This window comes from Lycorma delicatula, chromosome 2, assembly GCF_047948215.1.
Source record: "Lycorma delicatula isolate Av1 chromosome 2, ASM4794821v1, whole genome shotgun sequence".
NCBI classification, from domain to species: Eukaryota; Metazoa; Arthropoda; class Insecta; order Hemiptera; family Fulgoridae; genus Lycorma; species Lycorma delicatula.
The window spans coordinates 185,194,320-185,221,225 of NC_134456.1; the positions used below are offsets into that span (position 1 = coordinate 185,194,320).

At 26.8% G+C, this 26,906-nt stretch overlaps 1 protein-coding gene across 8 annotated transcripts in view; it reads right to left on the reverse strand.

The window, feature by feature from the left end:
* The window catches only part of wupA (troponin wings up A), a 98,226-nt gene that overhangs the window by 51,892 nt on the left and 19,428 nt on the right, over positions 1–26,906 (reverse strand). For all 8 annotated transcript variants that reach the window (XM_075356838.1, XM_075356837.1, XM_075356836.1 and 5 more), the window contains exon 2: positions 13,063–13,110. In XM_075356838.1, coding sequence (XP_075212953.1) covers positions 13,063–13,077 — 15 coding nt within the window. In that variant the 5' untranslated portion in view covers positions 13,078–13,110. The remainder of the gene's footprint in view (positions 1–13,062; positions 13,111–26,906) is intronic.

Below are 26,906 nucleotides of genomic sequence, written 5' to 3' on the forward strand. Positions count from 1 at the left end.
TATTGCATAGTCCTCATATTGTAATGCTATATAGGTAATTAGAATGTTCTGCTCAGTATAATTTTATTATCTTCCATTAATTCATAAATTACTAACACTTTATGGTAAAATTATACTGATATTTATTACTGTAGTTTGACAGTGTTCTGAAAGAATTACTTCCCATTCTACATCTACTAAATATTCTTTAATTATATTGTAAAAGTAAATATTTTTGGTCTATGTTAATTATAATTTAGAATGGCTTTAAAATTAAAAGTAGATAACCCATTTGTACTAATCACATGAGCAACTGTCACTCCGACAAAATCATTGTAAATACAGGGCCTAATTAGCTTTCACTAATTGTAAAATTTGGATTTATTTAAGATTTAATTATAATGAAAGTTTATTTTTTTATTAATCATGAGCTATTCATTTAAGTATATGTATTTGGTTCAAAGAATGGTATGGAAAACCGTATTGGTTACAACACATATCTGGATTTAATGTGTGTTTTTCATATGTACTTTATCCTCATTACGTACTCTTTGATTTTCCTTAAAACTTCTTGATGTTATAGACTTGATTATAAATTACTCCTAACTGATTTTTTTCTAAAGTTGAACAGAAATAAATATGATTAATAATATTAATCATTATTAATAAAGAAAGCCTTTTGATTAATTTTAATGTAATCTTGATTATATAACATAAGAAAAATATATTATTCAAAGTAATAATAATATTTTATTAGTTTTTTTTAGTTACCAAATTTTATGAAAAATAAATTATCATGTTTGTAGAATAATATGTTTATTTAAATTATCTGTTGTTTACTTTTCATATTCTCTCCTTATTTGGAGGTTTATTATGGAAATAATTCTGCATATTATTTTATTTTTAAGCTCCAAAAAATCCACTCTCGCCTTTAACTTAAGAATAAGTTATGTTTGTTAAATATCATAACCGAATGGTTTTAGGCGACCTGATATGAGACACTCACTATTCCAGAAAATGGCACAACATTTCCCAAGAATAATAAGCATTCTCACACTAGGCATCCTCGGATAAGTGAGGAGTGAAGTTGTTAACTGTTGTTACCTTCTTCACTGAGCCAAATACACTGTTGTATATCAGCATGTCAAGCCCAACTGTACTTGATATTCACTGAAATGCACTGATATTCAAATCTCTAAATATTAGCTTTTTATAATTTGGGTTATGTTAACTATCACCTTACGTTATGTAACTAGCTGGCTAGCTGTTTTTATTTTTAATTATCTATTCTTATAATGGTTTTAAATACATTTTCATTGTGTTTAGATTAAATAATATATGTTACATAATACAGTATGCGATTTGGTTATTAATGACAGTTTAACATAGTATGAAGGTTTCTATAATTGTAAAGAAATTTTAAGCGCTTAAATAAAAATTAAAAAAACTGGACGGGACAATCAAACTGACATCACATTTTAACAAGACGACAATAAAAATTAAAAAAAATTACATGCAGGACTACACAACATTTAAATGCTGTCATGACAACCATAAATACTGTTGTGAATATATATGAGTGTCTATGTATATATGAGTGTGTATATGCGTAATGTGAATATTAAAAAAAATAATCACTGTGCTGTATAAATTTCACTATTTTTGTGTAGTGAGGTAAAATGTGGTTTTGAAATTAATATTTTAATTGTTTTGAAATAAAGAGTGAATGAATTTCATAGCTTTCTTTTTTGTATTCTTAAAAATTCTTAATTTCCATAAATTAAAATGATGATTAGCAACTACTAAATTAATGGGCCCTAGTAACATACAGCCATCTATAAAAAAATAAACTGCATGTCATTCTTTAAATTTAGTGATTTATAGAAAGACATGACCTTTTTTTATGAAATCGTTTTAAGGGATGCAGTTTACAGCTCTGCAATAATAATTCTTTTTCCTTAAGGCATTAACTAGTAAGAAAATTAGATAAACGGAAATTGCATCTGAAGTCATATAGCTTTGATGATGTAGAAGAACTGGTTTATTAGACCCCTCTTTCTTTAATCATTGGCTATAATTCCTTAATTTTCTAAGATGCTGTTTTCTGAGAAATTTATTAATATATTTTTGTAACTTTTGTATTGAAGATGCCTAATGTGTAACTACTCATTCTAATCATTAAGTCATGCAGTAGGTATAGATGTGCAATAATATACATAAAAATGTATTATAAATTAGCATAGAATAATTTTGCAGAGCATATTGCACTTTTTGTAAAAATAAATTACATAAATACCCTTTGTATAAAAATAGCAGTTATGGACATTCTAAAAATAAGTATTTTTTTCTAAACTAACAGTCAATTACTCTTTCAAAGTTTGTTTATTATTATTTACTAAGAAAACTTTTTTTTTTACTTAGTGGTCATTTTTTCTCCTGTTTATTTAGAACTTTGAAAAATATTAATTACTGAATGATAAACTTCCAGCTTGGAGAATTTTCTGAAAACAGAGAGATGGTGCCTGTATTTCAGGATTGATTGCACTAAGTATGTATGTAATTATTTTGACTTATTGCAAACCATATATGTTTATAGGCAAAATTAACTTAATTGAACTAATAGTAATTAGATAAGGGATTAGTATAATTATAATAAGGGTGGCAGTATAATTATAATTTTGTAGGTAGAGATAATAAACAAAGATTGATAATTACTGAAAATAATTCTGGTGGGTTGCATTGAGGGAAGATTGATTTTGATTGTTTAGAAAAGTTCATAATAAACCAAGATTACTGAAGCGTTATCTAAAACCTTAAAGAAAGCTGGAATAAAAATTGAGTGAGAAACTGTTGTAAACTAATTTTATGATTATCAGCCCAAGAAAATTTATCAAGCCACATGGTATATAAAAATATAACATTTGCATCTGTTATTTTAAATATTGTGAATTCATCTACCACAATAATTTGCATTTTATTATATATTTACCATTTTCTGTATTGTAAAATATAGAACAATTTTTATTTTTAACATAAAAAGAAATAATTAATTAAAAACGATTACAGTTTTGTCATTTTATTAGTATTTAATGTACTTTTGAATTGCACAGAATTTTCACTCTTTATTTCAAAATATGCATCAAATTAAGAATTTCACATGCTTTCTTGTGATATAAATTATCTTTAAAGTTTTATATTTTATTTCTAATTTTTTTTAGTGTGTTGCTACTTTCTATTGTTGTAAATTGTTTTTCTTATTTTAATGCTATTATTCTATAATATTTTATGTAAAAATGAGTGTACACATGATAGAAATTAATATAAGAATATATATAGTTTGTATTAGTAGTTAAAAACACACAAAACATGCATGTACGCTAGTTTTATCTCTTACACGTCCATTTTCCGCAGTCAAAATACGGTATCGTTGATTTCCAAAAAAAAAACAATACCTGTCTCAGGTATTTCTTATCTTCTGCTATGTTATTTTTTCTAAGACTAAACTAAACTAGAAGAAAGTATAACAGAATAAGATGAAGAATTAAAGATAATGAGTAAATTATAAAGGTTTTTGGCTAGATTTTTTTATTATTAATTTATTTTCATAAGATTTATAGCCAGATTTATTATTTTTAATATTAATCAGTTTAGATATTTTATATTAACAAGTAACTTTTTATTTCTGACTAAATCAAACTCACATTATTTAATTTTATCATTTAGAATTTAATATTAAAATTTGAATTTTCTTTTAAGTTTTTTGTATTTTATATGAATTAAATGTTAAATGAATTAATTTTTTATTTAAAAAAAAAAATAATCTTTATTTTTATGTAATGTCAACCATGTTATGCTACATGTTTCACTGAGAATACACTTGTATTCTATAATGAATTTTTATTTATATTTACAACTAGAGGCATTTGCCATTCAACACCATGCAGTGAAACTGCATTTAATTTTGAAGATCTTCAGGAATCAGTTTATTAAATGTTTGTCTTTGGCATTTTTTTCTACATAATTCAGAAATTTTTACTGGATGTACTCACATTTTAATTATACAGAAGATTAAAGAAACACAAATAACCAAGAAATTTCTATGAATATAGACTGCTACAATGATGGAATATATATGTATTAATTGTTATAAACAAAAAAGGTTGTACTCAACGTACTTGAGGAACTTGTACTTGAGATATGAGTTGCTCCTGAAAATTGACCCTTCCATTCTCAAATAACAAGTATCCTATGGTTTATTAGTGAGAATTGACTTTATGTTCTTTTCTTAACTGAATGAAACATACAAATATATATTGGCATGCACAGTCCTCTGAACTGTAGGAGATGTTCAGCTATACAAGGGACACCTTCATCCTTTCATCATAGGAACTGGCTGTATAAACATCATTATTCTCAAAGAAAGTGTCTCAAATTAGTGTCTGTCATGCTTCACAGCTGTAATATGTTATAGCCGTAAGAAAGGCATGGTAGGAACATGAATGAATTAATGCACAATTTGTGGCAAGAAACAGTGGTTCATATACTTGTATTTACTGCTACTAAGGAACTGAAGATAGAGTAAGAAATGAGTTTATAAAAGAAAAAGAAATAGAGATCACCATAAGCATGATGCAGTAGGTTATAATTTTGGATGGTATGTTTAACTACTTTTTTCCTTTTAAATTCAAAGTTAAATTACTAAAAAAGAGTTTGTAAAATTTTAATATGATTGTTTTTTCAGTGATGGACGTTTTATCTGCTTATTTATAATATCAGTACACTAAAATTTTAATCCCTTTTTTTTTATATTTATGTATTTTAAATTAAAAACTTTAATTTAGTTGTAATGTCTAATGAAGCCAATTTTCTACAAAGCAATGTTTATTATATAAACAATAAGCATCTAATTTATATTCTATAAGCATTGCTGAATTTATAATTATATTATTTCATCTAAATGTTATTTGAATTATAATCAGTTTTACTTATTATTTTGTAAATTATACACATTTATTTTAATTGTTTTTTATATATTGTTTTGAAGCTTTTATTTATGTTTTATTTAACATTTAATTTATGATAAATAAGTTTTTTAAACAAAAGTCTTAAAATGGTTAATTTTATAATAAAAGAAATATATTACAATAAAGAACACAGATCGGCAGCTAGATAGATAGACAGATAGACTAGTTTCTAGGAAATGAAATAGTTATAATGTTGAAGAAATATATAAGAGATAAAATAGTGATTTTTATTTCTTAATATTTCATTTGCAACAAAATTAATAAAAAGTACTCAGTTCACATAACTGAGCTTTATATAAATATTAACATACATAAATATACATGAACATTCAGTTTGTGCACTGTTTTTTTTTGTTTTTTTTTTTCATAAAATGAGCCAATTCTGTTAGTGATTTTTTTTCTCTGTATTGTTTTATAAATTAGAAGTGGGATCCTACACCAACATATATTATTAAATTTAAAAGTGATTGTATTTTTGGGAGCATTATGAGGCTCGATTTGCCTGACAGCTGTTTCAGCTGCTAGATTCATTGTACATCCCTTAGATGGAAACCAAGGGTCCCCAGATTGATCCATTGTTAAACTACCTCCCCAGTTCACACTGACGTGTATCTATGATCTTGGCATCATTAGCATGGACCTGGCAGGATGAGACTGAACCCATAGAACTAAAAATGGGAAAAAAGGAATAAGGATAAGAAGCAGAAGTAGGTAATGATAAAAAGAGAAAGAAAACAGTGAGTAGTAAAGAAGGATAATTAACCCTCTAAGGAATTGCCGTATGATATAAATAACTCCACCTAGAGGAAGGTCCAAGTCTCCCTCTGGACAGCAGGCAACTTTTCCATCCACATTCTCTCAGATCAGATAATTTTTTACTCATATGAATCAGCATATTATTGACCATTGCCTGTTGCTGTTCAGCTTATATATATGCTGCAACAATAATTGCTTTTGTCCTAAAATTTATGATCCATCCAACAACTGGTGCAAGGTTTCCAAGGAACCTCACACTATACAGCATGTGGATGTTACCTTTCAGCTTTCTCCCATTGGAAGCGATTTTAGAACTGGATATAACAATTCTACATTCAGCTACTTGTGGTATTGGTTTTATTGTTTTGAAGTCGGTATATATAGATAGCTTTAATTCTAAAGTAGATGTTGCTTTTAAGAAATCAAACTATAAAGAAGCAGTTCATCTGCAAATTCTTTCTTTAATGTTATTGCATTTTTGTTGAGAATAGCTGTGTTAGGTTCTGAACTATTGGTGTAATCATTGATTACTTAACTCTACATTCCTAACTGAGTGGAATAATGGTGTTATTTTTAAGAAATATATTTTTGAAAAAGATAAAATGTAGTGACAAGTTTAAAAAAAAATTTAACGTAACTGAGGTTTTTTACAGATGTGGAGATTGTTTCAGCTTTTTTTGTTGCTGTTATAATTTTATTTATTGTCAGTTCCAGTTGTTATTTAATTAAAATTGCATAGTATTTATGTAGTATTTTGTCATTTTAGATTCATCGGCTTTATGAACTTAGGAACTTTCAGCTCCTTAAAGTAATTTGTGAGACTAATTTCATATTACTTCAATTTTAAGTATATTTCAGTCATTAGTCCAGTTTTTTCTTGAATCTCATAATGTTTTAAAAATATTTTCTATTGAGTTATTAAATCACATTTTTTGACAATTTATGCTCTTTACTGTATACTGATCAAATTTATAAATTATACTTTATATAGATAATTGTTTGTCAATTTTTGTTTTTTATGTATAATTTTTAAATAATATATTAAAGAATTTTTGTTTACAGCAACTGAAATAATTGTGAAAAATTGGCCAGTTATTTTTGTCTTGTAACAAAAACCAAAGATTGACTGCTATTGAAAAGTATATCATGTAAAACTGTCACGATTGATAAATATTTTATAGAGAATGATTGTTCTCTTTATTATTATTATTAATATTACAAAAAATAAATACAAATATGTGAAAAAACTTGTCTGAAAAAGGAGTAATGAACTTCAAAAAGTTAATGTCAAAAAAGACAGTGAAAATTTAGTAATGAGTAAAGTTTAAATTGTTAATGTACACAGATATAATTAGCTACATATTTACTTGATGTAACATAATTATAATTAAATTTGGTATGTTAAAGTCTTTAATCATAATTAAATCTATTTTCCCCATTTTTAGAATTGGGCTCATTTTATGAAAGACTACATTGCATAATTAATCACCATAATAAAACACATTTTACTCCTTTTGTGGAGCTATAATACTTTTTTTACAAAGTAGAAAAACTACTGCTCTTTATTTAAAAAATAATAATTATTACTCTTAACATGTAACTGGCTACATGATTAGCTGACCAATTTGGAGAGTACAAGAAATAAACATACAACTATCTTTGATAAAACAGAGACAAAATCAATTCTTTACATTTTGAATAATGACTGTTATTTAACATCTACAAATTTAAAATAAAAATTAAACTACTTATTATTGTTTATTAGTGTTAAAATCAAAAATGACAGTTAAGTATAACTGTATTGCTATAATATATTCTGTATAATATGTTATTGCAGTAGTATGTTTTATCCCTTATCTATTATTACAAGAAATACTAAACAATGTAATTTTTTTAGTTTTTATTAAATAATTTTTCAAATTATAAAAGAGTTAATTTATTAAGTGTCTTAACTGTTTGACATACTAAAAAGTTTTTTTTTTAACCAGAATAAAATAAAAATATATATATAATATAAATACTTTTATAATAAAGCTGACTAGAAGTGTACAGGTGTTTCAATAATTAATCAATTTTATTTTTTCTTTGTATAGACAAAATAATAAAATGGTTGCCTAGATGAAATGATTTTCTACTGCATCTAGATCAGTTATTATAAATTAAACAAATGTTTTTATTTATTTTTTATGGCAAAACTATGTTTAATCATTCATTAAACTTAATTTTCAGATCATTAAATACTGTCCAATTTTTAGTAATAATGAATCATTATTAAGATCAGCTTCTGATATATTTAGGTTTATTGTGTATTTTGAGGTAGTACAGATACAGAATTATTCCATAATTATTTTTAAAGAGCAATAATTTTATAAGAAAAATAGATTTGATAGGTAGGAAAAATAGGTAAACTGAAGCTTATAAGTTAGTCACATTTAAAAAAAAAATAATACACTCCATGCGTACCTTTTGTATTTAGTTGTGAAGAATTTTTATTTCTTTTGATGCAAAGAAAAAGAAGATAGTGTCATTCAGTAATAAAATAAATTGTTGAGTGATACGTAAAGCAAATAATTCCAGTGATGATTGTAGCAGTAGTGGCAGCAGGAGTAGAATTAATAGTAATATTTATTGTAGTTGAAGTAGTTGGTACATTGATGAATAGAATTTAAGATTAACAGAAAAAGAAAAAACACAGTACAAATTAGTGATATTTCATTTTTTTTCAAATACAAGTAAAATAAATATTAGTATACAAATCCATGAGTAGAGCATCTTATAAAATGCATTTAGTAATATTGCATACACTTTCAGAAAATTTTTATAAATTAAAAAAAAATTATCAGTTTCTTCATTCTCCAACTATAATTGTGTCCAAAATCAATTGCAGTAAAGTGACTTAATGTTACTGAGCGTAATTATTTCTAATAAATACTGTAAATGTTTAAGTTATCAGGTGGAAAGACCACTTTGAAGAAATCTATTATTATACTAAAAATTCACTATCTGTTTTGAACAAAGCAAATTAATGTGATTAAATTCAATGTTTTAAAGTAATGTATGTATTTTAGGTATAATAAGTGTTCTGCATTAGTCTGTTAGCTTTTTTTTAAATTTCATATGAATAAATTAAGGTATATTTCAATGTATATATTACTGTGAAAGACCGAAATTAGAGAATGTCAATATTCTCCAGTGAATGTCAACACATAAAATACGTCAGTGAAAGACCGAAATATTTGCTTATAATAAATTCTGACCTTCACCAGTATTTTTTGACAAACACATTTAAGCTCTGGTGGGGATCGTAACGATAACTAGAAATTAAAAAAAAATCACTCTATAGCAATCTCTAAGATAAATAGATTATGAGAAACCCTCGTAAAAAAAAATGAAATTTAAATTTAGCTAAACATATGCTCTCTAATCTTGTCTAACTGATGTTAAATACGCAAATTATGTGTATGTTATTCTCCAACATTGGAGGCACTTAATCAAATTCAGCATGCACTGATGGTGAAAGTTAAATAAAAATATTTTTATAAAAATTTGAACAAAGGGCAAATCATCTGACCATTTATTTGTATCATTATCATTATTGTTCATCTATGCAATTAACATATTCTGTATATCTTGATTGGCTCTTTCAGTTTATAAAATGCTAAAGATTAGGTTAAATTTTTTTATAAATTTGGTGAGTTTGATTAATCACCTCCAATGTTGGAGAATAACATAAATAATTTGTATATTTAATGTTAATTAGACGAGGTTAGCGAGCGAAGGTTATGTTAAATTTAAACTTACTTTTTTTTACAAGGGTTTCTTATAATCTATTTACTAGGGTGATTTATTATTTTTTTTCATTTCTAGTTATTGTTTCAACCTTCACCAGAGCTTATATGTGTTTGTTGACATATACTGGTGAAGGTATGAATAAGCAAATATTTTGGTCTTTCACTGACGTATTTGGTGTATGTTGACATTCACCAGAGAATATTGACATTTTCCAGATATGTCTTTCATGGTAACATTTATTTCTTTTATTTTTTCTTGGTAATATTTATTTATTATTTTTTTAAATACAAGTAAAATTAATATTAGTATACAAATCCATGAGTAGTGCATCTTATAAAATGCACTTAGTAATACTGCATCACCCTTTCAGAAAAGTTTTATAAATTAAAAAAAGATATCAGTTTCTTCATTCTCCAACTATAATTGTGGCATTTAATTTGTACACACGCACACACACACACACACACACACACACACACACACAAATTTTATTAAATTTTTTTCTAAAAAATTGTATTTGTTTGGTATCATAAGCCTCACAATTATAGTTTAACAAGAATCCAAGTCACTTCTGATAATGACAGCCATTTTTAAAGAATAACAAGCCAAGTTTATCAGGGAAAGTGAGATATAAACTGGCTGCCGTTTTTCACTGGATCAAATATACTATCACATATCAACATCAAGCCCACCTAAAGGTAGATAATACTCTGCCCTTAGGTGAAACCTTTACTTGCCACAGGAAATTTTACACCATACTAACTATGGCAGAGTTCACCACTGAAACTGGCTGTATATTGAATATAGATATTGAACCTCATGTGTTTTATATGTCATAGTCATAAGAAAAATTGTTACTGATACTGTGTAACAAGAACTTAATATATATTTTTTTCAGTTGTCTTACAACACATTATTACTTCAACTAATTTGGGGGAAAAATTTATTAAGCTTTACTAATTTAAAAAAAAAGTAAGTAAATGTAATTAACAATAAGTTAAACATTATAATAAGTTATTATTTATTGGTTTGTTAAATCGATTAAAGATCCATTGTTTTCCTGTATTTTAGCTCATTGACATAGTTTTTTAAGTTTGGGGAGCCTTTTACCTTTCCACCAACTAGCCTTCTATTGTTACTTGTTGGAGTACTATTAATAACATTTTGATGTTGATATTGAAAAGATGTTAATCTTTTTGTAAAAAATCCCAGACTCAGATCTTAGTCTTATGTCAGCTGTGACTTTCATTTTAACAGTCAATAATTTACCAATTGATCCTCTAATGTAATCCTACATTGATTCTATTTGTATATGTTATATGTTATAATATGAGGTGTAGAATTAGAGATTATAATTTTTTCTGTTACTGCAATGTGTAGATGTTTGATTTCTGTACAGTTTTTCAAAGTTCTTTTTGGATTGTTTATGTCATCTTACATTCAAAGTTGTAGGTTTGTTGTATTTCAATTATTTTTTTGAGTTTTACTTACCTTTATCCTGTAATTTTTTGAGGATACTTATATCTGAAAATGCAATACTCATTGTTAACTAAAACATTTTTATTCTTAACCCATGATATTTCTTATGATTTTTTTCTTTTATTTTGTTTCTTCATTTTTAAATAAATATTTTTCTTTACTTCTTTCTTACTTTCCCTCTTTTCTTTTTATCCTCTCAAACTTCTCTCGTCCATCTGACATGATTTTCTATTCTCATAATGAATGTTAACTTAGTAAATAAATAATAAAATGAGGTATAAGTATGTATTTTAATCAGATCAGTGCATATATATTATATAGATTACATCAGGAATGATAGAAATGCTTCTCTAGTTCAAGGGATAACTATTTTTAATGGGGTAAAATTATTCAATTAAAATTCAAATATTTTATTGATTTATTTTTGCTACTTTTATGTTGCATTAAGTAGTGAAATCATTAGTGACTTTATACGGTGTTGGTTCTTTAAAAATTTCCAGACCTTAGTCAGAAATCAAATCCAGGACATTCACTGTAATATGCTAGTGTACACTATTTCCTTTGTCACTAAGCAGTCATTTTATTTATATTTTTACTACTTTTTTTACTTTTTATATAGCATAATAGCATTCTTAAAATGCATGAGAATACTTATACATGAACTCTTACATATTTTGAAGCTTGGAAGGATAAATAAAACTACTGAGCCAATGGAAACCTTGAAAGTTAGCACTATTTACTTTCATTCTATAATAATTTATGTTTGTTTGATTATAATAATTTCTATGATTAATTTTTCAAAGTAAAAGATATCTTTTATCTGAGCTATTCTTCATGAACATATTAATAAATTATCTCTGTGTGTTTGCTGATTTATTAAACAAAGCATTTTTAATCTACAAAGTAAATTTGTGGCATTTTTATATATTACATTACTCAAAATTATAACTGTTTATAAAAATTAATTGCAGTATTTTATTTGAACTGTCATAAAAGCATTTTCAGTGCTTTTACCATTAATTATCATTCTTTTATCCTAGTTAATTCTTTTTTTCAAATCATTTGAGTTCTTTGGTTACTTCACTTATACTGTTTTCTGCTAATCTTTTAACATTGTTGCTTCATTATGGCATTGTTGCTTCTTTGACTAACTTTTAATCACTTTTTTCTCTTCAATATCTAAAATAATTCATTTTTGATGCCTTAATTCACATTTACCAACCTCAATCTTTTTTACATTATCTTCTCATGAATATCACTTAAACTGGAGAGCAATTTTATCACTTAAAACTAAAATTTCTTATAAAACTACAGAAAATTGTAATTAATTAATTTATTTTTTTAAGTTTTTCCTAACTAAATTGAACAACTTAATGATTTAAAATTGTAAAATTGTTTTATAGATTTTTGGAACAAAGCATGTTTTCCAATATACTTTAATAAGCATTTTGAATAACCTTTTATTTTATGAGTTTCACTTGTCTTTAATCAAGTTTAAAACATTTTTATTTTAAACTTTCATCAATCATGTTATCTAGATATTTTATTATCCTCCTTTAATACCTCATTTCAACCATCTCTACTCTTTGTCTTTCTGATTTTCCTTTTCCCAAAAAAATGATTGTGAAAGATCACACAATATATTATTTAATTGTGTTTCCTTTTTTTTTATGAATTTATTTTGTGTTAATAAAAATATATGTTAGTTCTTTTTTGGAGATAAAATTTTAATATATTGCTTGTTATAGAGATCCATTATCAAAGTAAAGTAATTAAATTTTTCTAACTTTTTTTTTCATGCATATTGAAAGTATTAAAAAATCTAGTGGATTTATTTATTATATATATTTTTTTAACTACCAATTGCAGTAGTATAAAAATAACGTTCAATATTTATAGCAATAAACATTTTACTTATGTTTTTTTCATCTCCTCTATACATGGAGTAGGTTTCTGCTTACTTAGACAACTTATAACAGACATTTTCTTGAATTCCTCTTAAATAAATTCTATTTTGTAATACTCACCTTACCTCATCATCCGCCATGGTATTTGCTTGTTATCTGCTGCTCCTTGGAACCTACAAAACAAGTATAAAATGAATTATTATTAACATTTAATAACTTAAAAGTAGAGGTATCAATTTGATATTCTAATAGATAAGTTTATATATAAACTTATCTATTATATATATATATATATATTTGTTTGTTTGTAATTAGAAATTGCAAGTAAAAATAATAAAAACAGCTTTATTATAAGTCTCATTAATTTTGGATAATATTACGTTATCTTGGTAGAAGTATTGGATTGAGTTTTTCATGGTTTCACACAAGTTTTTCATGATTATTTATTTACTTCATGTACACTGATTGTATTATCCAAAATCAGGCTGATCAGTCTTAATATATATTTGAATACCAGTGAATGATTTAATTTAATACCACTGATCAAAGTATAGCAAACACATTTTAGTCTACCCAACTGAAGGGGACATTCAATCAAGAATGAAAAAATGAGCACAGTAAATTATCCAAGTAATTTAAATTAATTTTTACTTGTACCAACCAATTTACAGAATACAATAAAACTGAATTACTTGTTCACTATAAAAATTTATACTGCTGGAATATGCTGTTTAATATAATAAGACTTTAATGTGTACTACTTAAACTCCAGTACATATATTGAAAGATAAAATATTATTAAACAATTTAATAGATTACATTCTAGCAGCAAATATATTTTATTAAAATTAATTAAAAATCTCTGACTCACTGGCTTTTTTACCCCAGCAAGTAATTTTCCAGAGATCTCTACTTCTTCAAAACAATCTTTTTAACATGATAAATTAAGAGGGACATCTCTAAAGTAAAGACCGCTGGGAAATTTCTCTCCTTACGGTTGGCGAACCTATGTCGTTCATGGCCATGCTAGTAATGTACATAATGCATTGTTGTCTGTAATTTGTCGCGATATAGTATCTTTGATTACGTGTGAGTTATTACATTGGAAAATTGGTGTTGCCGCAGGCTGTGAAATACGTAAAGTCATACGTTTTTAAAACCATCAAAACGTTAAGCCGGTTGAAATTCTTAGGCAGTTGGTTGCTGTGTACGGTGGTAATGTAATTAATGAAAGAAACGCCCGAAAATGGTGTGAAAGGTTTAGAAATAACAGAATTAAAGTGCATGATGAAGAACGTTCGGGGAGGCCCTCGTTAATCATCGAGAACTTGTTGAAACGGGTCGATGATGAAATTAGAGAAGATCGTCGTTCAACGATTAAAAACCTGGTGTTTTTCTTCCTGTTTCAAGAGCTGTTACTGGTCGCATTTTTCATGACCATTTAGGCTTGGAATTTTTGATGCGCTACACAGAAAAAGATGATGAGTTCCTTAATTCAACTGTTACCGGCGTTGAAACATGGATTTCGTATTACACCCCCAGAGAGAAAACTGTAGTCAAATGAGTAGCGTTATCCTCACTCATCAACCAGACCAACAAAGGTCAAGTCACAGCCAATTGGACGCAAACTGATGGCCACGGTCTTTTGGGATCGGTTTGGCATACTGCAGATTGATTTCATGGCACGTGGAACGACTATAAATGCAGAAGCCTACTGCGAAACACTACGTAAGTTACGGCGCGCCATTCAAAATCGGCGACGTGGGCGGCTGAACAACGGCGTCGTCCTACTGCACGATAATGCATGTCCACATGCTCCCGGTCAGACGTGTGATTTACTGAGAACATTTGGATGGGAAATTTACGATCACCCAACATATAGTCCGACTTCTAGACTTTTCTTTATAGACTTACCTCATTCTGATTACCATTTGTTTGGGAAACTGAAAGAATTTTTGAGTGGCAAGCAATTCGCAGGTGACGTTGAACTTAAAAATTCTGTTAATCAGAGGCTAAATGGAATGGCGGCAGAAGAATACGACGACAGTATATATTGAAGCTGGTGTATCGCTACGATAAATCTCTTAATTCATATGGCGATTAAATAGAGAAGTAGTTTAAGAGAAATAAAAAATATTTATAAAGTTTTCAGAATAAATTTTTTTACATTAAAACGGTCTTTACTTTAGAGATAACCTCTCGTAATAAAAAAAAATCATAATCAATAGTTAAAACTACAGAAATAGTAGATATCTCAATCACTGAAATAAAAAAGTACTTTTTACTTACTTGTATGAAATAAAGAAAATATTGTGATCGCGAAAAATGTCGGTTTTCAGATTTCAACGGGAATAACCATTTTGACCATTCCCGAATCTATTTTGACTAGTTTCTTGTTGACTTGATTTAGGACTGTTGTAACATCTAGTTGTGCACCTCCCCTTTTCATTGCAATCGACTGAACCAAAAGTGTCCAAAAAAGCCCAAAATCCAAAAAAATTGGATTTTGGACTTTTTCTTAACTGCAATAATAGACCCTCATTGAAAGCTTTTCAATGATATCATAAGTGGTACTTCTTTTCATTGGTTCCAGAGTTATAGCCAAATAAAATTTTAATTAATGAAATATTTGAATCTTACAAGGGGAAGGCATGTTGGTTCAAATCAGCTTCATCTCCTTTTTTTTTTCAATAAAATGTATTTATTTATTAATATTATTAACCTCTGATTGTTACAAAATTTGTACGATAAATAATAATTCAATAATAACAATAAAAAAAAATATCAGAAGTTATTGAAAAGTACATGAAAAATGTTTTTTGTACTTTCATTTTTTAAAAATGTGTGTATGTAATTTAATAGGCATACAAGGAAGTCATGTGGTACCCAGATAAGATTTTTTTTTGTTAAACTGTAGTATTAAAAAAAAATAAAACATTCTGAAGAAGCAGAGATCCTTGTAAAAGTATTTGACAGGAATAAAAAAGAAAAAGCAGCCAGTGAATAATTTTTACAAATAAAAGTTTAAAATTATAACTGTTAAATATAAGTTATCTCCAGAGCTATTTATGATTTATAGATCATTCAGTCACCTTACTGGTAGTAATAGAGGGCTTGAATAAAAAAATGCCATTGGAATTTAACACTCATATCATTTATATTTATTTTTATTTCCATTATGTATGAATTATAATACCTCATATAATGGAAGATGTTGGTGTAACTATTAAAGCGTTTGGCCAAAATGAAAAAGTTGCATACATTCTTTGTTTGTCAAACTTAGTGATTATTATCTTGAATTTCAAATGAACATATGTACTGCTATGTAAATTAATTTTTTCCTTAAGTGTAGGTTTGGTGTAAATTATCAGTGACCTACTTACTTCTTTTTTATTTTTGGCATCATGTGATCACATTTTCTAGAGTAGATAACTACTTGATACGTTCTACTTACTGCAGCTGCAGTTCTCCCATTTGTGAAATTAATTTTGAATTTTTTAATTTATTAATTATTAGGTACTTTTTCAAATTCTTGCATTTATTACATGGTTTATAACAATCTCTCAGACTTATTTCTCTTACCACTAAAGTTTAGTTATTAAACTTTTTTCAAACTCAATTAAATGAATAATATGTATTAGGAGCTATGATTGCAAAGTATATGCATGTATACATGCCTGGATTCTTATATATAGAATTAGTAGTTGTATAGATGCAATAATACAACTTATGAGATAAAATTAGTTATAAAATAAAAGAACTGCTAGTCTTTGAGTACTACCTCGATAGGTGTCATTCATATATCAGTAACTTAGACCTAGTCTTCGTAATAATTATGGATTTTTGTAGCACATGATTTAAAACTACTTGGATAATAAAGATTTACCATCAGATTGGCCTAAGATTGAATGAGAATGACTGGTGTATTGTAATTTTCTTACAGTATTAATAAAGCAGTGTAATTTATTAAAATCTTTCCTCAATGATAAAGTTGAAAACTGGTTATTTATCATTAAGAATTTTATACATATACTTACTTAAAAAGTAATTAAATAAAGTCCTAGGATGAAACCTAAAAATAAACCAATAAATACTTAAAAAACTGTCACAAAATCAATCTTACGGTACCAGTACTCCCTCCAAAGTTATTGATAAATATTATTAAAATATTTAAATTATAATGTGGATTGTTTGAACAAGAAAATTAAAAATCTATAATTACCCTCATTATATAAGTTGATAACTATTCTTATCCTAGGAACATTATTTATAAAAATATTCAAGTTGATATATTAAAACAGTAAAAATTTAACAAATTTTTTAACTTTTTGTATTTAAGTGTGAGGGATTTGTAACTTCCTGAAAATATTTATAAACTATCAGTGACCTATTATCAGTAAGTAAGGTTTATAGGATGTAATAATAAATTATATTTTAGATTATAAAGATATTTAGGTGAGACTGTACAGGTCTTTGGATCTTTGATAGGATTCTAACTTTGATAGAAGTTCTTTGAGGTTGTTTTTACTCTGGTGTTGCCTCATTTAGTGAAAAACAATTTATCGTAAATTTAAATTGTCAAAATGTATAATAAAATTATCATGGTGCTTTTATGAAGGAGAATTTTTGAAAAAATATTTCTGTGACATTTCCAATGATATTTCCAACAACATAATTTTTTTATAAGCTAAAATATTTTGGAAATTGTCCTTCATTAGGACTTTTTCAATATTTTAATCATTATTCAACCTGCCACATAAAATTTCATGATTTTAATTTAACATGGGTCAATATATATGCTTACATTTTTGTACCTCTAAAACTTTTATATTTTGGGGTCAGGGTTTTACAAAATATGAAAAAATATAAAACTTTACATCGGGGGACTTTTGTACATCTTCAGTAATTTTTTTTTACTATGCAACTTACTACAACGGTCAAAAGGTAGAATACATCTCCATATTTATGCAGTTTTAATTCTTGGTACTATAATTTTTATCAAGCAACTTACTTATTTCAATGAGGAAGATTAGATGGATGAGTTGATAGATAAAAAAAATTACAGGCCCTTGATGGGAACTGAATCAAAGACTAGCCACACAAAAAACTAGCATACTAACTGCATCAACAGATTACTTTCAACTACCAGTAGCTTATAGTGCCAAAAGTGGACTTGGAAACCTTGAAAACCTGCTGATTATCCTTTTCAAAACTAAACTGGTATTTAGTATTTTTAATGAGTTTATCATGTCATAGAAAAATCATCGCTTAATAAAAATGGATTATAACATTTTTCATGTTAAAAAAAAGAGAACACGATAACAGATATGTTATCTGACAAAGATTATGGCTATGAATCATACGGAGACTTATACTAATGGGAGGTAAATTCCTTAATCATAATTTTACAAAAAAGTTTAAAGAAATTATTACCTTTTATAATAAGTTGAAATATTAAATTAGGTTTTAGGTTATAATGATGTTTAGCATAAGACTGCATGTGGCTTTGGATCTTTGACAGGATTCTAACTTTGTTTTAGAGAAATCCATTTCTTTAGGTCGTTCAACATTTGTTGGATTCTGGGAGTTATTTATTTAAGAAAAAATAAATAAAAATTATATTGTGTATATTTCGAAATTTTTTGTAGATGTTTATAATTCATCACAAAAATACTTAAAGCTTGTGCGTGGGAATTTGGAATGAAGTTGTTTTTAGCATATGAAAAAAATTATATTCGTGATCGGGTTTGGAACCCCGGACACCCTTTGAATGAAAGCTGACTCGCTATCACTTTGTCCTGCATATTTACCTACACAGTATATATGTTTATACACAAGTTAGGGACGCACACGCATGTAAATGAAAGTGTGTGTAAAATAAGTGCGTGTTATGGGAGGGCGCGAAACTGGGAATTTATACTACAGCATGTACATAAATACACACACACACAACACGGATTCCATATTTTTACATCGTATTCCTCACTATGAATTTTTACGCTGACTCATTGACGTATTTCTAGTTTGCTTCGTGGCATTTATTATCGCACTACAACAAAACAACTGTTTATTGCGGTAAATAATATTAAGTTAATCATTAAACTATAACATACATTTATGAAGTACATTAAATATAATGTTTAAATTATATTTTTATGCGACTGTAAAATAGTATTATAAGTAGGCAACATTAAACTAATAGATTCTAAACGAGGCCAAATTTGGGTCTGGCGGGGCACCAGACGTTTAGCCTGAGTTCTATTTCTAGCTAACATGACGTCATTTTAAACTCGTAAATATGCGGTTGCTCTTCTCGTATAACTTTCTTTCCGCTATTCGATACATTTACTGTAAACTATATAATACATTTTTATATATGATTAATAAATGCATAAATATTATGTGACAATGTTGTATTTATAATAAAAGAATAGTTTGTTTCATTTTATCAATATTTACGAATTGTATTAGATTTACTTACTGTTCACATTATTGTGTATTAGTAACTGAGCTACTCAGTTTTCTCCCATACACGAGAATACAGTGAATCTGTGTTACGCACATAATCGACTAACGTTGCTTGTATTTCACAAATATCGCTTAAATTTGTGAATAAATAAATATACTGGGTTTTACTTAATTACTTTCTAATTGCAATCAAAGATTATATACTGAACGCTATCTAGCGGTATATATTTTTAACTTTGACAGAAATAATATATGGGTTTGTTTTCTTTTCTTTTATATATGCATATATTACGTGTGAAAGTAAAAGTATCCTCTATGTACAGATTTTAATTATGCAGTAGTTGGTAGTTATTACGTGAACTTGCTTGTAAATCTGATTTTAAAATGATTAGAACTTATTCATTTTATAAATTTCATTCAGACGTGATCTCGTCTTGAGTAACAACGTCTTGTTTGTCTTAAATAACAAACCAAACACTAATATAGATAAATGATAAATAATATTAATAAATCTTTATAATAATCTTAAATGTAATACAATATCAATTATATGACACTTAAATAAAAAATAAACAGTAATTGTAAATTAGTCTTTCATCAAATGACCTTTTTTTTAATTATTTCAAATCAATTGAATTATTACTTCTTAACTTAATCGGCCATTTTTAAAGGATTTCATTGTCGTTGAACGTTGAACTGTGTTCAAGCGGAAAGTTGAAATAGTATCTGTAATATTTATATTTGAATTTGTATTAAATGAATAACTCGTTTTTTTCTCCTGGAAGAGAGATAAATATATGTGCATTCATCTTAAATAAATTAGTGATTTAAATTTTTAAACTGCGTTATATTAAAATTCTTTAAATTGCTACTTTTAATGTAAAACAATTGTTTAAATTTACAGTTTTATCAAGAATACGGTACATTTTTTTATCGCACAACAGTTCTGACTCAAGCTCCGTCTTAATTTCCTTTCTAAAATTAAGGTATGGCAACCCAATCCTTATAGTTCTCATAATCTTAAAAACTCTCACGTGGACACTACATAACTTCTTTGTATGCCTATTAAATTACATATACACATTTTTTGCTGCACTTCATTTAAGCTTATACCGGTTAAACTTTATTTAAACAGTATGCAGGAGTTCACTAAATGGAATAGTTTAATTATTAGTTTATATATTAATTTTGTTTCACGTCGATCAAGTAAATTTGTTTTGTAAGTGAGAACATGTCGGATCGGTAGCCATGCATACATCGGTTCGACTCCGACTTCATATACATATATATTTTTAACTTTTTTTTTTTTAAAATTAAAATATATTGATTTATTAATAATTATTAACCTCTGATTGTAAAAATATTTGAATTAAAATGAAAAGTACATAAAATTTTATTTCACTAATGACTTCTGATTTTTTTAATTTTTTTTTTTTTTGTATTGTTATTATTGAATTATTATTTATTGTTAATTTTTTTTTTACAATCAGAGGTTAATAATTATTAATAAATCAATATATTTAAATTAAAAAAAAAGTTTAAAAAATATATTTATATGAAGTCGGATTCGAAGCGATATGCCTTCCCCTTGTAAGATCCAAACATTTCATTAATTAAAATGTTATTTGGCTATAACTCTGCAACCAATGAAAATAGTACCATTTTATCGTTAAAAAGCTCTCAATGATGGCTTATTACTGAAGTTAAGAAAAATAAAAAATCCAAATATTTTGGATTTTGGGCTTTTTTGGCCAAGTCAATTGCAATCAAAATGGGAGGTGCACAACTAGATGTTACAACAGTCCTAAATCCAAAATTTCAACATCCTACGGCTAATCATTTTTGAGTTATGCGAGATACGTACATACGTCACGCCGAAACTAGTCAAAATGGATTCAGGGACGGTCAAAGTGGATATTTCCGTTGAAATCTGAAACCGAAATTTTTCGCGATCATAATACTTCCTTTACTTCGTACAAGGAAGTAAAAATGGTATCTTTTATTAAAGTATTTATTCTCTATTTATAAGTATGGAATTTTGACTTACATAGGTTTGCTTTTGAGAATAGTAATTACCACTTAGTTTACATCTCATACCTTGACTTTTAATTTTATTTTATTTTATTTTCAAGTAATCCGATTTGTTCTAAATTGTTACTATACCAATTTTTCCATGTTCTTTTTAGCCTTAGGCGAAAGGAGTTTGGCAGAAATATTACAGCCAAGTATTACAATTCATAATGCAGAAGGGTTGTGTATTAATGAACTGCCCTTCATGACGTGAAGTTTAGTGCCGGAATACGGTATAGTAATTTTTTTCATATAAAAATATCAAGCCTTACCGATAAATGTTACTGTTACTTCGCAGCACTGATCGGCTGTTTTCTTGGTTCTATCTAAATTTAAATTGTAAGGACACGAGTTTTATGACCTTAAGTTTAATTTCTCAAACGTAAATCGAAAATCTCATTTATCGATCGAAGGTTAACAAGCACACAAACACAGAGCTAGAACAAATTCTACTACACATTTAAAAGTGTCCGTTACTTGTAGTGACATAAATCTATTACTTTTAACGGGATCGTTTAAGTAGAGGGATTAATTAACAGGCAGGTGACATGATAGTCAACTTATTATCGACAAGCAAATCGCGAGAATAGTGCCAATTAATAATTTTATCAAACAAGGCCCGTTGGTATGGATTATTACTCGTACATTAATAATAATTTATAAAAACCACTTACCAACAACTTTTTTATATGTGTTCAAGTACTTTCGGATACCAAATCCATCTTCAGGAAACTCAAAAAACATATATTATTCTAAAATAAAAAAATAAAATAAAATTCATTCATCGTATGTAAGTTGTTATGTAAAATGTAAAAATGTACGACATACGACATTATTTTTTAAAACACGACGACCACTGTTGTACATTTTTACATTTTACATAACGATTTACATACGATAAATGAGTTTTAGTTTTTTACTTTAAAAATAATATAAATTTTTTTGAGTTCCTGAAGATGATTTGGTATCCGAAAGTACTTAACACATAAAAATGTTGGTGCTAAGTGATTTTTATAAATTATTATTATTATATTGCTAATTAAATCACGTTTCATTTAAATAAGCAGTGAGCATCATCAGCTTAATCCCATGTAACATTTCTTATGATGCGATTAGTTGAAAAATATAGGTTGTGTGTTACAAATAAATAATTATGTACTTCGATCTAAAATGAATGCGTGGTCAGATCGAGTTAAAGAAAAATTAATGATTATATTAAAGAAAATCATTACGCTGTGCTTGTCTTCCTGGCAAAAAGATGCCACATTTAGCCTAATCGTACCAGTTAAATGTTATCTTGACTTCCGGCCACCATTTGTTTTTTTTTTGTTTTTAGAAAATTAACTAATTCGACATCATATTTCTAGTTTTAGAAACATGGGAGTTAATACCGATCATTTTTACATAAAGCTGCATCAGATATTCCGGTGATTTCCTCACTGTCATATGACACTCGCTCACAGTAACTAATTAATTTATTTAATGTAACAATAACGACGTATTGTGTTTAAAACGTTCCATGAAAGATCATATGGTTGTCTGCTTCCCTTGCACAGTATCCGTCTTTGTTCTCCTTTACTTCTGATAAATTTTTTGAGCTCCTGATTGCCCCCATTTCTTTTTAGGTCATCTATAAATTTTAATTTTTACTTATTATTTTTTTTAGGTCAATTCATACAATTTTTTTTTATACATTTCAGCCGGCTAACTTTCTTATTCTGAATGAACTAGTTCATCAGTTCATTTTTTTTTTTTTTAATAATCTCTGATTGTAAAAACATTTTTACGATAAATAATAATTCAATAATAACAATGAAAAAATATCAGAAGTTATTAATGAAATAAAATTTTATGTACTTTTTATTTTAAAAAAATGTTTATATGTAATTTAATAGGCGTAAAAGGAAGTCGTGTGGTGTCCACGTCAGATGTTTTTTCTTAGTTTCCATTTTTCACATTCATGAAAAATAAACTTTTAAATTACCTTTAATCTAGGCCTACTTCTCTATTAGGCTTATTTGGTTAGTCTTATATATATATATATACAGGCTTTGATATAGCTCTGTGTGCTCTTGTAAAGTATACTTTATTATATTGTAAAATAGTTCAAGATTTTTAAGCAGTTAAAATTAGATTATTTTTACTGCATTTTTAATGAAAATTTATATTATATTATTTGTAAATCTGCTATGAGTACAGTTTTTAATAGTAAACCTCACTTTTAATAGTAAATTCTTATCACAGTAATGTTTTATAAATTGTATAAATAATTTATATAATTAAATAAAATATATTGGTTATAATAATCTTAGATTACAACAATAGGACATCTTTATTTCTGAGACTCGTTTTAATTTCATTTAAAAATAAACAAAAAATATATTATTAAAATACTCTTTATTAACTTTATTTTAAAAGATAACTGAATTTATTTGTTATTTAGCCGCCTGAGTCAACAAATTGAGCAGTGCTCCTAATTTCATTTTAAAAATTAACATTATAACTTTGGTCCATTCAATGACTTTTTAAATGAGAATAGATGCCAACACTGAATTAGAAAACAATTCACCTCAACGTTCTAAATTGTTGAGTCAGCTCTAAGTAATTAATATTGATGATTCGTGACGGAACTCATTTTTTTCTGTTATATTATTTTTGTATTACTGATTTCAGCTTTCGAGAAATCTAGAAAACTATTGATAACTGTGCGCTTTGATATGGTGATAAGTAAGTCAGAGAATGTTTTATTCTATTTATTCTTTCTATCAAAGTTTCAACATAATTTAGGTGGTAACAAATTTTATAGGATTATGTCTTTCTATAATTATATGAATAACAAAAAAATTCTCGGATTTATCAAAAAATTATTTAGATAAAGTTTTTCCAAAATAAACTAAATTATAAATTTTTACTAAAATGACAAACAAGAAAATTTAAAAAAGAAAACATCTATGTGATAGGACCGATGTCCCCAACATGATTTTGAAATTTAATTTAGCCTAATTTCAAAGGATACCGGTCACCCTGTGAGTTATTAAAAAATCAGGAGCTGTTCAGATGTAATGTCTAACCAGACAGACAGATTTTCAAGTATGTAATATAAAGAAATATGTAAAGAGTTTCTTAAGTCTTAACACAATAACCTTATTACAAAAGACCATTTCTTAAAAACAATATTAAAAGTTAACAAATCCTACCCTATTTTTTATTAATTAATTATGTTATAAATAAACATGAAAATGTTTATTTATTTTGTTAATTCATAGAGGTTTTGAGCTACTGATACAGAGGCATACTACTTTTGTTACACCCCTTTGTATGTTGAAATGCTTGCAATAAACAATGCGTGTAGCAGCTGGTGAATATTTATAAACCGAGTTGTACTAATCTTGATCTCTGTTTTCTACCCACATCTGACACGAATAATTGCAGTTGCTTCTTTTTATTGTACGAGTATTAATATTTTTGTAGCGACATTGACTGTTAACGCTATTAGCTCTATAAAATGGTTTATTGAATTATTTTTCGATTACTTGTTTACTGTTTAAATGAAATGGTTTTATTATAATGTGATTTTTTTCACTATTTCTATTTCTTATTGTAATTCGGCACATTATTTGAGAATTTCTTACGTCATTACTTGTTTACAACGTAAATTTTACGTATTAATCGACGTTTTATCATATTCTAAAGATAAATATTAGATCGGCTTACATTTTATTAAATGACAAAAAATGATCTTTTCGAGTGAATCAGTCACACCAACAGTAAACCAAGAAATAATTGAAAACAATTTTTTTATGGTATATTACCTATTACACGACTGCCCAAAAAGGAGTGTACGGCTGAACCGATTAGAGTATGACCCAGTTTTGGAATCCTTACGTTATTACCGGGATATTATAGGCTACATATAAATTTATTTATTTTCATATATATATATATATATATATATATATATATATATATATATGTTAAATAAATTTAACAAATTTGAAAAATAATTGTACTATATTCAAAATTGTCACCCGCACGCTCTTTAATTATCTTATATTAAACAGCAATGTTTGTTTGATAGCAATGTTTTTTTGTTTTTTTTTGAAGTTGTGTTTTTTAATTTTTAATATTACATATCTTGTTTTATACCACATTTATAATCGAATGTAATGTTCCATCAAAGGCATAACCGGTGGAGAGGATACGGACTACCTAATTCCTCGAATTTTTTTAATAAATCAGTAAATTTTTACTCCGTAAGAAATAGCCGTAATATTAAAATGATTTTATCTGGACGTTTGTGTGTAAATTACTTGTTTATTTTAGTTTTACAGCGTAGAAACAACAATAAATTTTTCATTTTTATGATTTATAACGGGAATATTTTGATGATTGTTTTACTTTTAAAGTTTATGTAATTTTTTACATATTAAGGTATTACTGAAATGATTTTTAAAGTTTTTTTTGCTTTAATCTGTCAAAGTCTTTGAACCGAATATTGAATTATTCCGTCAAAAGTTATCTTTATTCAAATATCTAAATAAATTACTTCACATTATTCAAATCTATATCGCAACTAATACAAATTAAATAGAGATAAAATAACTATAAACTGTAAGACATTGAAAAAATAAATCCTTAACAAGACCTACAGTTTCGCAAAACACCTCTCGTAGAGTTATACAGAGCATTCGAACATTATCACATAATAGCGTGAGATATAATCTATATCCGAAACCATCCGGGATAGAACATCATGAAAAAGACCGATAAACTCAGATCGACCTTCAGTCTCTGGTTTCAAAATACATTAAAACAGATTTATCCAAAATAATGATAATCGATCGTGAAACATTTCATTATTGTGAGTTTTACATTTTTTTCTCGGCTGAAACAATCAAAATAATTCATTTTTGGGTTAGGAAAACAATGAAATAACTAACCCGATTACCAATATTGACTATCAACGTCTTGTTTTTAAAAAAATAGCCTTATTTATCTCTAAATAAAAAGAAAATTACACTTGACCATTGAATTCTTGGTAAATGCCTTCACCGTACTTAGCTAAAACGATCAAAATGTAAAGATTATGCTTTAATAAAAAATAATGAAATATTTTTAAGATCATCACAATAACCTACTGCAATTTTACATTTAAAGGCTAGGCTGAACGGTTGTTGGTTTAAAATAAGCAAGAGAACGCTTAAAAGTCGTCTAAAATGATTAAAGCCAAATACATTTCGATTGTTAAACTAACGTCATTAATTTAATTATAAAAGCAACAATAAAAACAAAACGTATTTGAAGCAATACAAAATGGTATCTGCATGACTTAAAATATTGCATTAAAAAGTTTTGATCTAAAGTATCTATCTAAGAAAAATGTTTATTATAAAAATTTTATCTCAGTTCTTATCGATATTTATTTCACCGT